The sequence below is a fragment of the Vulpes vulpes genome, chromosome 9 (genome assembly GCF_048418805.1).
Source record: "Vulpes vulpes isolate BD-2025 chromosome 9, VulVul3, whole genome shotgun sequence".
Taxonomy (NCBI): domain Eukaryota; kingdom Metazoa; phylum Chordata; class Mammalia; order Carnivora; family Canidae; genus Vulpes; species Vulpes vulpes.
The window spans coordinates 74,087,033-74,102,791 of record NC_132788.1 but is presented as its reverse complement, the minus strand read 5'-3'; the positions used below and the strand labels follow the sequence as shown (position 1 = coordinate 74,102,791).

Sequence of the window (15,759 nt, the reverse complement as noted above, 5' to 3'; positions counted from 1 at the left end):
TTTTTTGAGCAAAGTGGTGGCAGTGGGCCTGTTATCTTTGGCAAATTTGTCTAAACTTTTCTATCTAATATTCTATAGATCACTAGAGGGCACTGTGGTATTTAGGCCACTCTGACCTCTCTAAGTACTAGGAAAGGTCTTGAACTCCTGAACAATGTCAGAAAGGTGAAAGGGCAAACTCTTTGAGGGGAACCAAAAAAAAAAAAAAAAAAAAAAGTGTTCTGGTACCACCCAGTTTTTTTATATTTCTAAAACAAGTCAAAAATGCATGATCAGAGCAAAAGTCAAATTCATACAAAACACCAAGCTCATCTTGTGATACGCCAAGACCTGTCACCTGGGGGTCTGCAGGGGGACCGGTGTCGTCGTCCCCATGTTCTTGAGATTTACACAGTGAGGCTGGACTTTGATTTGCATACAGCCACATTCTTGCCAGCTATCCCTCCACATGTGCTCAAGCCTCCAGCACTAACTGGAGGCAATTTCACTGTAGAACATTCAGGCGTGCAAACCGAGAGCCACAAATGGTTTGAAACAATTTATGATATCCGGCCTCCTTCGACATGTATTAGCATATACCTGGTTTCTTTAACATACACTTTGTTTTTCCAAAACCACAAACATCGTTGCTGGAACTTCATGTGGAAGTGCTTAAGGGGCGGAAAGTTAACACCTTTGTGATCCTTGCAGCCTCACGGTGGCTGTTCAACAAAAGCCTCTTTGTGGAGGCTTTCTTGAGATGTTTTCTTAACATGTTCCAAGTAGTTTTAGGCAGGGAACTAAAGTAAACAAGATGTTACCATGATAAAAACACTTGTGAAAACATTACAGAGCGCACTTAGTAGTTTCTTTCACATAAAACTCTTCACAGTTTTGAGAAGTAAAATTCACAGAAAAAATTTTTTTTTTCTTTTAAAGCAAATGACCGATGAAATGTCCTCTACTGTCTGCAGTCATCGACCTCTTTGAAAGGGTCAAAGTTCTGCCCCTTTCACCTTTTTTCTACCACTCTATTAGGGCACACAGAACATTTATTTTGTTTTAATAAGTAATATACGTCCCTGTCCAACACGCAAAGGAATTGTTGTGCCCGGTGCTCTTCTCCAAGAGAAATAATCAAAAAATAAAAACAAAAGCAAAACAAGAATTCCTTTCAAAGGGATACAAAAATTAAGGGCGCAAATTACACTCTCCTGAGATATGATACAAATGACTATCTAGGAGAAAAACTAGGGGAAATGGAAATATTTTTTCCCAAGCACGTAAGACTACCTGGTATTCGTGAAACTATGGGTCTGTGTCTGATTTTACATTCTACGTTAGAAACAGGAAAATGTGGTCATGATTTAACCTTCAAATCTGTTCTCCGCCTTGTCAGAGGATTGTATGAGCCCCTTTTGAAAAGAAAAGGGGAAGAATTATAAATCTGTGTTTTCCCTGGGAAAGGTTGTGTCTTCAACCGGGTTTGAAAAGAAACAACTGATCCAAGTGGGGAGAGAATGGAAGAACACAGGGAGCTTCACCTATCTGGAGAGGATTGGGTTTGTTTTTGTTTTGCTGTTATCGGAGGACTCCAAGCAAGGCAGGGCTGGAGGATTTCATTAGAGTTAGCATGAGCACCTGCTGGTATCCGTTAGCGCTCACAAATACAGCAGTCACATGATAACTCATGGCTGATGGGTTAAAAAAAAAATCAACACGAAAACTGTAACTTGTTTTGAGAAGAAACAGGGAAATAAATGCATACAATAGACTGGGTATCTGCTGATTCTGATAAAGCTTCCCTCTGTTGGCTGTGGGGGAAAGACAACAGGATGGTTATTTGTACAGTATTTATCTTTGAAATCAAGGGCCCTGTGGTATACCTCACCTTGGGAACAAACACTGCAGAATGATCACAGAAAAGTGTCAAATCTCTGGTTTTGATTTACCAACAGTTATGATATTTTGCTCTCAGGAGGGAAAAAAGAATATGCCTCATTTTTAGACCTATGAGCCTCCCCTCCCTTCTCTTAACCTCTCTTTCTGTGAACAGTGGCATTTTATTGTCAAATGGGATTTTTATCCTGAATAACTGATCTTGGCCTCTCTAAAAGTTTCATCTTACGAGCCTGAGCAAAAGAGGATCAGGAAACAGTTACCAAGCAAAGTCACTTTCCCCTTTCATACTGAGCCCGAAGAACCCACACCCATCCAAGTATAAAACCTGTGGCTGGTGAATGAAGTAACAGGGTAGGGCAGGCAGGGATATTTCCCCAAGATACGAATAAACGTAAGGGCTCTTTGAATACAAACTAAAATAACACAGGATAGCTATGGCCAATGAAATGCAAAAAGATTTCTCGGCTACAGATGTTATGACACCAAAAAAGGTTACCCTAGGGTCAGAGGTTAGCATCTAAGCGGACCAACCCAATCCTTACACAGCACTAGGACTGCTCTTATGTCACAACGGCAGAGGTGAGTAGTTGTGACAGAGACCGTCCAGCCTGGAAAACCCCAGTATATTTACTGTCTGATCCCTTACAGAAAAAGCTTACCATCCCCTGCTCTCCCCCATTACATTTGACTGTGCGGGACTTTTGACAAGAATTTTATGGTTTAAAAAGTATATAAAAGATGGTCTGAGAGATTCATGCTCTGCAGCATCATGACGTTTTTCTTAGGAATGGTCAGAAATGTTTGGGTTTTTAAAATTATCCCTCCTTTAAAAATATACTTAAGTGGATAGATAAGAAGAGAACTACTGATACATTTTTAAAGAGTGACTGGTATGGGTCAGGCACTTATATGATATGCCTTTTAATTCCAATAACCCTGAGAAGTGGAGGATATTATTATTGCCTCAAATTACATGTGCAGATATAGATGCTCTGAGATGCTTTGCAACTAGCTCGAAAAACACGCTGATGCAAAGTGGCTTCACTACCCAATCTGCCTTTGCATCAAAGCTTTTTCTACACCTACTGCCTTAAGTTGAAAACATGTAGTTAATAAACAGCGCTGCTTCTAACCAGGCGGTACTGTATAACAGTAAAGGAGCTGGCACTACAAACACAGCTTGGATTGGATCTTGACTCCACCTCTTCGCTGTGTGACTCGGGAAAATTAGTTAACCCCTCTGTGTCAGCTTCCTTATTTGTCGGCTGAAACTAGTATCTTAATACTATCACTGTAAGGTGATGTGAGGATTAAATAAACTATACAATTGCTCCTTGAAAAGACATGGGAGCAACAGCGATCCCCTCATGCAGCAAAAAATCCACGTGTAACTTTTGACTCCCCAAAAACTAACGCCTACTCAGTTCATAGGAAGCCTTACTAACAATGTATAATGTCAATTAACACATAGTTTTATATTGTATGTATTATGTACTATATTCCAATAAAGTAAGCTATAACAAAAAATATTAAGAATATCTTAAGGTAAGAAAATACATTTATAAAACTCCTACATTTATCAGAGAAAAAAATCTGTATAAAAGTGGATCTCCACAGCTGAAATTTTTTGTTCAAGGGTCAACTGCATATGTAAAGTACTTGGAACTGTCCCTGATGCACAGATGTTTAATTATAAATTCTTACTAGGGGAGTGTAAAATCAGGGGAATCAGAAGATAGGTGGGGAATAAAACTAGAAAGCAGCCACTAAGTCAAGGTCAGTGGTCAAAATTTTGTTGAGCAAGAGTGCCTTGGAGAGCCCAAATGCTGCTTGTCAACCTGCTTAAACCATAGAAGAGGAATAAGGGAAAAGAAGAGTGAACCCAAGAAAAGAAGTGCTTCCAGAATCTACAAATCTGGCACTATTAGAGAAGAAATACATCACTTCCCAATAACAATGACTCCACGAAGACATGATTCAAAGAGGCCACGTAGTTTCTGTTTGACCACATGAAATACGGTAGCTCTTCCAGTCCAGGTCAATGTAAAGCAAAGTTGGTTTCAGTAAAGCCAGTTTGATTACTCTTTAGACTGCACACAAATGTGGGGGAAGTGAATCTGCAAGAAGACTAACTTATTTTCCACTACATTAAGCAAGACACTGAAACCTGAAGACAACTCTGAATTTCCAAGAGCCAAAATCACGCTATAGAAGAAACTCAGAATCCTGAATTCATCATATATGGCCAATCAATGTATAACTGAGGAAAGCAGTGAGAACAATGAATTCTAGTGTGTGTTTGTTTCCTCCCAGGATTTACTCTCCCTCTGCTGATTTACATACTCCTCTTCCACACTCAGGAACCAAGTCTCTCCTCCCTAAGACCCCTGTAGCTCACAAAGGGTGAACACATCTCTATCTGCTCTGGAGGTGGGCATCTGATGGATTGGCTCAAAGCTGGAACACCTCACTCAATCTGGGTCGGTGACAGTCTGCTTAGGACTATTGCTGGAATTATTTGGAGAAGAGAGGCACTCTGAGATTAATAAACCTGGGGCATGGCATTGTCTTCTTTAGTTCTACTTGGAAAGAGCCCAAGAATGGAGGCAATACAGAGAAACTGACCTAAAAGACACAAGAGCAATACTCCAAAACACTGTTTAAGCATCTGGATCCAGCCATGGACTTCCCAGTTACCAGAGTCAATTACCATTCCCTATCCCCTTTTTTTAGTTGGGGGAAAGGATGAGGGGTTAAAGCAATTTAAAGTCAGGTTTCTGTAGCTTGCAAACAAAAGTCTTCTAAGAACAAGCCAATAAGTCCTAGGAAATAAACAAGCAACAGCTGCAGCTTCAGAGTGGGCATTCCAATTCCACTGAGCAAATATGAACTGAGAACATGTCATGTCATGTGCAAAACCACAATAAATAATTGAGAGGTGGTTTCCTATAAAGAGCTAGGCTCCTAATATCCTTAAAAGGGGATTTTTTAAAAATAGGAATTAGTCTAGGTCTCAATTTTGATGATCTTAGATTCTTTTCTTTAGGACAAGGTATGGTTTGAAATTGTGCTAGCTTATGGTGGAGGCTCAGAAGGAAAAAAAGATTATACATGTGATATATAATATATAATAAAAATACATCATGTATAATAAAAATCATATATACTATATATACATTGCATATATCTGTATCTTTATTATCACCTAATTGTCAGTTTACATAATAAACAGACTTCTGATTAGAGGATAAAGGTGAAAACATTTTGGTTATTAACAACATTTTTTAAGTGGATCATATTGGAAAACTGCCCATTTCCCTCATGACTGTAAAACTGATACAATGAGAATGTTCACAGCAATTGTATATTTCTAAACACTTTATGAAAAAAATCTTATTTGCAGATGGTTATCATTCTATAGATGAGTGAAATTAGCACCAACACATTCATCAAAGCTAGCACTGGTGCAGTCAGAGAAATCAGAATTTGAAAGAGGTCTTTTTCTCTCATTATCTAAATGCAATTAGGCAATAACAAAACAGTGATTTATAATCAATGATTTTATAAGAGAACAAAGCCCAATAACACTAACTTGAATCATAATAACTGTAAAGGGCTTTTGCTTACTTTAAAGCATTGCTGCTCTTGATTGCTGATATTTAGAAACAAATTTCAGGCATGTCTTTTAAAAAAAAATTTTAAGTCCTTAAGTTTCTAATGACCACCTTATGTTCTTCAATTAAAATATGAAAGGTGGGAAGTTCTGAAACAGATTCACAGGCTTCATTAATTACAAAATCATATTCACCAAGTCTCCTTTCAGGTTACACTGGATGTACCTTTAATGGTGGGTTTGTACACTATTTGTATCCAGATCCATAAAGCTAAATATGCAGATTGCTTTAACAATGTAAAGACCACACAAAAACCAGACCTGCACATATATCAGCCTGCTTCTTTATCTAGAGGCTTAAATGAGAGAGAAAAGACAAAAGGAAAGACCCCCCCCCCCACCAACACCCAAGTGTAAGACATCACGAAGCCAGATCACTCCTTTATAGGAATGATACATGTGCATATGTTGGATTACTGCATGATATGTAAATACACTAAATATAATGTATTATTATGTTCAGTCTGTCAATGATTCAATGATACTATCAATAAATTTATGGGGGTGTCAATAACACAGGGTGGTTTAGTCTAAATTTTATTAAAGGACAAGTTACTGTAAGAAAGAGAAATAGTAAAATGTAGTACAGAATATTTTACGTCAACTATGAGAAGATTAATGTGCCATTTATTTACAGAGATACTTTAACAGTGATACAGATTCAAATGGGATAACCTAAGTTTTAGTCATAGTTTAATTGTAGAAATTAAAGTTACTCCATGCTCCCCATAAGGACAAGAATCTGAACTAAAGCTGACACCAATATGGAACACTAAGAAGCAAGGTGGTAGCATTTCCTTGGCATCCATTTCTTAGGATTATAAAGTCACTGGTATAAAAACCAAAGAGAATCAATCACCAGCCTACAACTGGCCAGTAGCTGACAGCAGTTTTAAAGAATTAGAGTTAGTAGGGCAGTGATTCAGTATGCAGACACAAGAATAAAAGTGAAAACTAAATTATTGCAAATTTAATATTGGCAGAATTTTTATTTAATCACTGTCATTCTGAGAAAATGGGTAAACACAGACTCATGAAGAGCGTCAAAACTGCCCTTGGTTATACCTCTTTTGCCTTTTACACTCAACCCTCCACAGATTCTGTAACTATTCCTATGACAATGTGCTAGACCTTATGATTTAGAGTCCATTCTCAAAATGGTGGTATGAAACCCTCCATCAAAAAGGCATTTTATGAGGAAAAGCATGAACAGTGGGAGGTGATGGCTATGTAAAAGAAAAAAGCAATATAAAATCATTCTTACTTTAGAAATGATTGGAAATCTTCGCACACTGCTTCACAGCCTGGCCACTTGCATACACCATGTCCATAGAGAGGATGGCTATGGGGATGCTCCTCATGGGACAAACTGAAAAAAAAAACACACACACACACACACACAAAGGACAAGAGAATGAATATGTTGCCAAGAACCATCCCACCAGACTTAAAAGGGAAGAGGAACCCATATGGCTGAAAGTGGACATGGAGGACTTGAGGGTTTCTTTCTCCCATGAATTTACTAATTAATTCTGAATTGTTATTTAAAAGCAAGAGTTAAATTCCAAAATGTGAATAGTCCAATGTTAGAAATGTAACCACCATGTATGAAAAGTGTTTGACAGGCTTTTGTTAGAGGCAAAGCTCTCTACTGAGACTGTGAAGGATTCTTTAAAAAGCTAGAATTTATCATTTAATCTACATAATGAAAATGATAAAATCTGTACTTGATTTTGAGATTCTCTTGCTGTTTTCTACCCAGAATATTATACACTTTCCTCCTTCCTTCCACCAAAAAACTGCTTTCACATAATTATATGATCTTTTCATAAATTAATTTTATCAAGCAAAGAACAGAGCAATTAAATAATTTAGAATAAAATAATTTAGGAAGACGAATATACCCAAGTAGATGATTAGTTTTAAAAAGATACTAATAACAGTAGAAGGATTATATCTCTAAAATTACAGACACCAAGAGTGAGAAAAAACTTGGCATGAACACGAGGGGTTAATCCTCCAGTGGGGTTCCAATCAATACATAATGATTTGACCACAAGGATCCAAGTCATGGGATGCTTTGATCCACGCCAGGTGGTGCTTGGGGAAGTGTATCTGTTGCACTCGCTGATGAACCATATTCTCAAATATTTTCTCTATTAGATTTCTGCATCCAGACTTCTTTCAGACAAATTATTTTTACAGTCGTTTCCATAACCTTAGATTCCATCAAATAGAAATGTAAAACTAACACAGGGAGTTCTGTTTTGTACTCAGGCACATTCCCTTCAAGGAAAAGGCTATTTTGCAACTTACTCCACTGCTTCTCCATGACTTTGAACTTCAATCATCACTACACACACACACACGTACACACGCACGCACACCCAGGCACGTACGGCTTATATTTTATATCACCACCAGGATGTGTATTCATATATCATCTATCGATTCACATTCACAGAGCAGACATACACAAATGCCACTTGTCCCTGACTTATAACATAATGAGTCCACAGTGGGCATATTATGAACACTTAAACTAAGGAGCAGTAGGAGTAAACACACATGTGTGCAGAACTACACCTTATCAAGGATCAATAGGTCTCTCTATGGCCTTTAAGTAATTATGCTGGAAATTTAATATAACTTGAAAATAATGACAAGCTTCTCTGCCTTAAAACAGAAAATACATCTGGGAACCAGAAAAAAAAATTACAGAAATCTAACTAGAAATCCAACTCATAAAGGTGTCCCTCATGAGAGAAAAGAATGACATGAGTGAACGAAGGTAGCTCTGTAGTGAGACTTATAAAAGCCCAATGACAAAAGGATATTCTCTACGCAGTTGAAGAGGGCAAAAGTCCACCAGACCAAAGGAAAGAATTACTGCCAATCTAAGTTCATTTTCAGATTTTTTAAAGACTAAAACCAATTACATAAGGTGATGGATGCTAGGGAAACTATTTTGGTAATCATGTCATGACACAAGTAAATCAAGTCATTATGCTGTACAACTTCTACAATGCTGTATGACAATTATATCTCATTAACACTGGGAAAAAAACGATATGGTACAAAAACAGAATTTTAAAAAATTCCTGACAACATTTGAAATTAAGGAGTCCTTCTCTAAGGACTAGATTTCTCAGCTCTTCTGAGGGAAGGAAATCATTTAAAAAGAAAACTGTTCCTACCAATAGCCTAGAGAGAAAAAAAAATGTTTCTTTACTTTTACATATATATAAAAATATATAATACACACTTGTGACAAATTAAAGCGTGAAGATTTATGTCATCCTTTTATATTTAACATAGTTTTGTTATTAAATAATTTCTCATGCTATCAACAGTCTTCAAAATTTTATTTACTGAAGCTAACAGCCTATCATAAACCATCTTAGCTTCAGTTACATACCAAAATTTGTCTAACCGTCCACACTGAACCTTGAGATTCCTTTCATGTTTCATATGTTTATGAATAATGTTAAAAATAAACTTTTAATGTTAAAAATGAAATTTACCAGGTAAAGCATTCTAGCATATAACTGGTTTTTACAAGACATATTCAGAGAAACGGGATGAGTCAATTAATGAGTATGAAGTTTTAAAATTCACTATGAATATTCTATCGAGTTGCTCTGGACAGATGCTACATGCCGAGTATGTTTGCAGCCATTATACACACTTTGTGTGATTCCTTAGGTTGGAAGCCAAATGCCTCAACTAGTTAGAATAGGAACTTAGTACCACTAGTTACAAACTGCAAATGGTTATTCGATGGTGCTTTGTTGTTGTTAGCTAGAAAGTGTTCCAAACAGTGTGACAGAAAATGCTGTGTGTTCACTAGAGAGATTTAGGATGAGAAATAAAACATAATATGATTTAACATGGACTCCATCCCCTCCCCTACCCAATCTCTCTGCTTTTGGTTAACTGATTTGTGAAGGCCCCGTGGCCTGAATAAAACCCACGCTGCTCTAAGAATTCATTTTGTGTTCAACTTGGTATCCTTATTGCAAAGTAAGGACAGAGCACAGCTTAGTAAGGCCAGAAGATGACAACCACGGACACCCAACATCTAAAACAACCAGGTCCTCACACACATACGCAGTTAGGTACTCAGACCTCTTGAAAACTTAACTCTATGTTAAAACCTTATTTACTCCAAAATCAAGACATGCTCTTATTTTAATAAATTCACATAACACTAACTCTGAGCTGGCAACTGAAGAAAAGCCCATTCCCCACGCCACTCCACCCTCATCTCATAACCAATAACCCCACCCTAGAAAACACTGTTAACATCCAGTACATTACTGCACTACATTTTTTTCTTCTAATGTGTTACTCGTTTACAGAAATGGAAACCATAAACGCGATTGTTACTCGTTTTTCATGTTTAATATATAATCAAATACTTTTATTTATTTTTTGCATCTTACAGGTCCAATTATTCAGGCCACAAAGGAAATGGCGCTTCCGGTGCACAGCGATGGCTCTTCCACATTCCCATCTAAGAGAGCATGCTGCATTTACAGCCAGGCTGGCATTCCTCCTGATGTGTATTCGAAGTAGAGCTGGTTAATGACGACCATGAGCAGGTGCAGGTTCCAAGTGGGAAGCTTTGAAATCTCTACCTCTTTTATCCACACTCCTGATTTCCTAAAAGATGAAGCCCATTCAGCCTGTATTGCTACCCAAATCTCTTGGTAAACTTAGGTATAACAGGGCTTCAGGGGGATCCAAATATTTTTAATAAGTCGTCGATGCGGGGATCCCTGAGTGGCTCAGTGGTTTGGCGCCTGCTTTCGGCCCAGGACATGATCCTGGAGTCCTGGGATCGAGTCCCATGTCGGGCTCCCTGCATGGAGCCTGCTTCTCCTTCTGCCTATGTCTCTGCCTCTCTCTCTCTCTCTCTGTGTCTCTCATGAATAAATAAAATAAAAAAAAAATAAGGCGTTGATGCATCTTGGCTCACAGGATCACTGGTTCGGGCCACCCTGACCTACGAAGCCAGGGACTATAACTGGATAAATTACACAGTCGTCTGAAATAAAGTGCTTGGCTATGGAAGGAAAAGGAATAGGTTGGTGGTGGCGTACTGATAGACTCTCTCTGGACAAACATAAAAGGGACCATAATAATTGTCAGGGGTGATGAAGAAATGGAATTTTTACCGTATCACTTTGGAAGGTGTTATATTGTACAGTGTAGAAATGTTTTGCTGTGCAATTATTAATTAATATATATACTGCTGTATAGGCACACATGAAAAAATCAAGTGCAACTCAGGACTCAATACTGAGACTGCCAGTTGCCCTGACAGTGGTAGAGCAGAGCCCACGGTGTGTGTGGCTGAGTCACGCTTCTGACCTTTCAGCCACTCTCTACGGCACATCAGCTATACTTCTGAATGGGAGCGTTTCTGGGTCATCAGAAGAGCAGAATAGACATTTATTTTCTGACTGCCTTTTGGGATATGCCAAGTGGCAAAAGAAGGGAAATTTACTCTTCTTATGTCAAAGTATATCAGCCAGAGCCATAGTGACTTCAATACAGATTTTAGCCTCTGAGATGGTATAATGGCTGCAGGTTCTCAGTGGTTAACTCTTCACGATTTCCTTCTAAGTTCACTTCTTAATGACAACTTGAAACTGGAATCATTCAATCCACCTGCTGCAACTAAGAACACTCTCTCATTTCAGTCTCTCCTCTTTTATATCCTTTTCAGTCCCATAAAGTTAATTTTCCCTGGAAGAGGAGGACAATCCTTGAAGGAGAGGACGTCAACAGACACCCTGCTGTCCCAAGACATTTCCTGCCAAGTTAAAGGCAGTTTTCCTTTCTCCTGAAGGCACACTCAGCTCTTCCTGCACTCTGACCCAAATTCTCATGGTTGTCTTCTGAGTCGACCCCAATTTGTGTGTTTTCTCTTTCTAAGAGTGCTGCTTGCTTCCTCACAAAATTACTGATTCATCTGTAACAAAAGCCTTCATCTGTGTCCATCAGACTTATAGCTTCTCTCCCCACTGCTCCCCCTGAATTAACCTCAAATTATAAATTGTCTATTATTTCACCGGCATATCATTTCATAATTTGAGTTATGAAAGACTGTTGGTCATTCTCCAATCACTCAAAAAGGTGGAATATGCTTTTCTTTTTAAATGCCATTGAGAGATTCATACACCACACGATTCACTCTTTTCACGTGTATAAGTCAATGGTTTTGATTATGTTCAAAGCTGTGTAATCACATCACATATAATTTTAGAATATTTCTATCACACCAAAAATGAATCCTCTACCCATTAACAATCACTTCTCATCTCTTCCCAACCTTCAGTTCCTTCCAACCACTGTCTTCTTTCGGTTTCTAGATAATCTGCTTATTCTGGACATTTCATGTAACTAGTATCATACAAGATGTGCTTTTTTTGTGTCTGCCTTCTTGCACTTAGCATGTTTTGGGAGCTTATCCCCATGTAGCATGTATCAGCACTTTCTTTTCTTTTTACAGCTTAAGAGTATTCCACTAGATGTATAGAGGCAGTTTTTTTTTTTTTTTAATTCATTTATCCACCGATGGACATTTGGGCTGTTTCCATGTTCTGGCCATTGTGAATAGTGATGGTATAAGAATGCATGTCCATATACATGTCCATATACATGAGAATTTATGTTCTCATTTCTTTGAGGCACATATCTAAGAGGAGAACTGGCAGGTCACATGGTAACTCTATGGTTAACATTTTGAAGAAATGCCAGACCAGTTTTGAAAGCAGCTTCACTACTTTATATTCTGACCAGAATTGTTTGAGGGTTCCAATTTCTCCATACACTTGCCAACACCTGCTATATGTCTTTATTTTCGCCACGTTGGTGGATGTAAAGTGGTACCTTTTTGTGTTTCTGATTTGTATTTATTTATTGTTTAATGATGTTGAGCATCTTTTCTTGAGCTTACTGACCACGTATAGATCTTTAGAGAAACATCTATTTAAATTCTTTGTGCATTTTTTTAAAATTTAGTTTTTTTATTGTTGAACAGCAAGAGTTTTTTAAAAATACGTTCTGCACATTCATTTCTTATCAGATATATGATTTAGAAATATTTACTTCCATTTGTGGATTGTCTTTTCAGTTTCTTGATGGTGTGCTTTGAAGCACAAGTCTCTAATTTTGACAAAGTCCAATGTACCTATTTTTTCTGTGGTTCCTTGTGATTCCAATGTCACATCTAATAACCCACTGGCTAATCAAACATAATGAAGATTTATTCCTGTGTTTTCTTCTGAGAGTGCTATCCCTCACATTCATTTTGAGTTATTTTCTGTATATGGTGTGAGGAAGAGGTCCAACTTAATTTTTCTGCATGTTGTCCCAGTACCATTTGATGAGAAGATTATTCTATTCTATCCTAAATGAACTGGCACCATTGTCAAAAACCAACCAAACATAAATTCACTTTTACTACATCTTGCACATGGATAAGGAGTGGGAAAAAATGACACATCTTGTTACTGACAATATGAATGAGGAGGAGGTGCTCAGTGATTACTGGTTGAAGGAATGAAGGAGGTCTATGCCTTCCAGTAAGGACTAAGGGAATCCTTCCTGCTGCATGGAGCAGAAAGCTTTGTCCTTCTAAAGCATTCCCCACCCCCTATAAATACACCCAAAAGTACAACTAATCCCCTTCCCACCACCTTTGACTGCTTAAGAAGCAGTTCTGTCTCCCTCCTCCACACTGGTCATCTTTCTTTTTCCCACCATTCAGCCTTTCATTCAGCCAGCCAACAGTAACGGAATGCTAACCCTAAGACAGGTACCCAGGATCCAAACAGTGAAGACCAGTTCTCCACCAAACTACCTTGGTGTCTCCCTATGGCTCAAGTCTCTCCTTATCTTTTTTCCAATTCTTTGGTCTCATGCCCACCTCATAACACTACTGGTCACAGAATCTTCCCCTCTCAGATCTGTCACAGTTCATGATTTTTGCTGGATGGCAAGAGACTGCTCCCTCCCTGCTAAAACCTGCAACTATTCCAGATACCTCTGGTTTCCAGAAACGCGGTCTCTTGACAGTTTCACGGCTACCTGATACAAAAATGCCTTATGCTAAACTGTGATCATAACCACGTGAGTGTCAATGAAAGCTACTGTTTTAAAGCTTATTTGTTTAATTCTTTAGTGAGAACTTACACAGAAATGGTCCCCCTTTCTCTCCTTCTCTAGCATGACTTTGTAGTTTATACCCTATTCCCCTGCTTTCTACTTTACTAGCACACCCTACTTGGAATGATACTTTACCACTTTACACTTACACTATACCAGATCGGGGAGTTCTCAGGTTGAAAGATGGGTGTATGAATTCAATTTCTAGCAATGAAGTGATATCAGAAGACAGGTGACTACAGATTTTTTATATAGATGTTCACAAACTGATATAGTTACGATATATATAATACCTCAATCTCATGGACACCAAAGAAGATGAGTTGGCTTTGGCACTCCCATCACAGTGGACCTTATAATAGGGAGCGATACAGATGCACAATAGCAAAAGAGATGATGACTTATATCTCTACCACGAGTTTCCATTTTAGAGTTTATTCTTCTGACGTCTTTCCTACTATTGTGTATCTCCTCCAAACCAGCTGGAAGTCAAAGTCTCTTGCAGAAAATAAAATGACAGGTCAAGTTTCCTCATGGGTTACATTGCAGTATCAGGAGGAAAAGGTCTTACACCTGCCTACCAATGCACAAATGATATGTGGGAACAGGGGAAATGAGGATGTGAGTACGGCATCCTTCCTCCTGGTAGCTTTGTAAAAATGACCTTTCTCCTTTAACTTTCACTGAAAATACTTCAAGAAGCAGGCAGGCTTCTTGTTTGCCATTGAAAGCTGGGAGACAGCTCAGATGTCACATTTCTAGCATACTACCTTCATTTTGCTTTTTGCTCCTTACAGAAATATGCCCTCCTACGTGTTTATGCATCAATTTTCCAAAAGTACTCTGGCCATCAGTTCTATCATCTTACCACCAGGAGAAGGGTATCTGAGGAAAGCCCATGACAGAGTCCAGCCTAGGGTGAACGAAGATGAAGTCTCTACCAACTGGCGCATGCGGACATGCGTGCACACAAGCGCGCGTGCACACACACACACACACACACACACACACTTCTCTTTCACTCTCTCATGCCGTGAATCCTTGACTCTCCTTCCCCAGAACGCTCATCATCTCAATTTTCTGCTGCTTTTCAAATCATGTTTAATTAGAGGATTTCACATTCCCTTGTGATATGATATTCATGAGTAAAACTTGCAATTGGAGTGACTGTGAATTAGTCTATTAAGTGCCAGATTTGTGCTTTTAAACAATGATAGAGATTATTGTTATTATCTGCTCTCAATATTGTGCCTCAAGATGTGAGGGCTACCTTAACTAACTTTATATCTGAAGTAAAAGCTTTTAACTCCTTCCACTGGGTTTTGTTTTTGTTTTGTTCCCACCCGCTCCCTGTTGGGTTACAGATTATCTTGTAAGAAATTCAGGGCTCCCCTTCTGTAATGGCCCTCAGGGTATGGCCCATGAAAAGTAGTGTGTGGGGTGAGTTTGAGTGATCTTCAAATAGCCTCACTTTCGTACTTATGAATTCATGTTCATGTGTACTAGAAAAAAAAAATGTGACCAACACATCAGATTCGTGACTTCTCAGTGTTATGCTTTTTTACAAAATCTATTTAAGTCACTCAGTTTTAACAAAAAAATTAAGTCATAAGCAGTTAACAGGTATACGCAAATATGGCAAAAATGGGATGTGGCAGGAGAATGATTCAAAGGCACTGCTGACTGGGCTTAAAAGACGGTATTTGTATGTAAGGGTACAGAAACAACGACAATCTTCCTTTCCCATTTCTATTCTGATGATAATGCTTCTCAAATTTCACTGGATATAAATCGCTGGGAGATCTTTTTTATAGGCAGGTTCTACTCCAGTTGTTCTGGGTTGGGACACAGGACTGTGTGTGTCTGCAAAGTTTGTGTGTACGCTGATGGTGTTGGGCCACAGACCACAATTCGAGTCCTAAGTCCCCTTAGAGTTCTCTGTCCTGCCTCTGCAAACTCAAAAAAAAAAAAAAAGAAAAAAAAAAAAAAAAGAAAAAAAGCTGGTTGGCCCTATTACCTAAGAATTA

General features: G+C 38.4%; 1 protein-coding gene and 1 long non-coding RNA gene across 36 annotated transcripts in view; one reads left to right on the top strand and one right to left on the bottom strand.

Moving 5' to 3' along the window:
- LOC140593913 (uncharacterized) overlaps positions 1 to 15,045 on the top strand; it is a 39,505-nt gene extending 24,460 nt beyond the window's left edge. The window contains exons 3-4 of the long non-coding RNA XR_011994339.1: positions 10,002 to 10,158; positions 14,530 to 15,045. This is a non-coding gene — a long non-coding RNA (uncharacterized lncRNA). The remainder of the gene's footprint in view (positions 1 to 10,001; positions 10,159 to 14,529) is intronic.
- Positions 1 to 15,759, bottom strand: part of FOXP1 (forkhead box P1) — a 581,289-nt gene that overhangs the window by 49,045 nt on the left and 516,485 nt on the right. For all 35 annotated transcript variants that reach the window (XM_025984809.2, XM_025984867.2, XM_025984848.2 and 32 more), the window contains one exon: positions 6,819 to 6,923. In XM_025984809.2, coding sequence (XP_025840594.1) covers positions 6,819 to 6,923 — 105 coding nt within the window. The remainder of the gene's footprint in view (positions 1 to 6,818; positions 6,924 to 15,759) is intronic.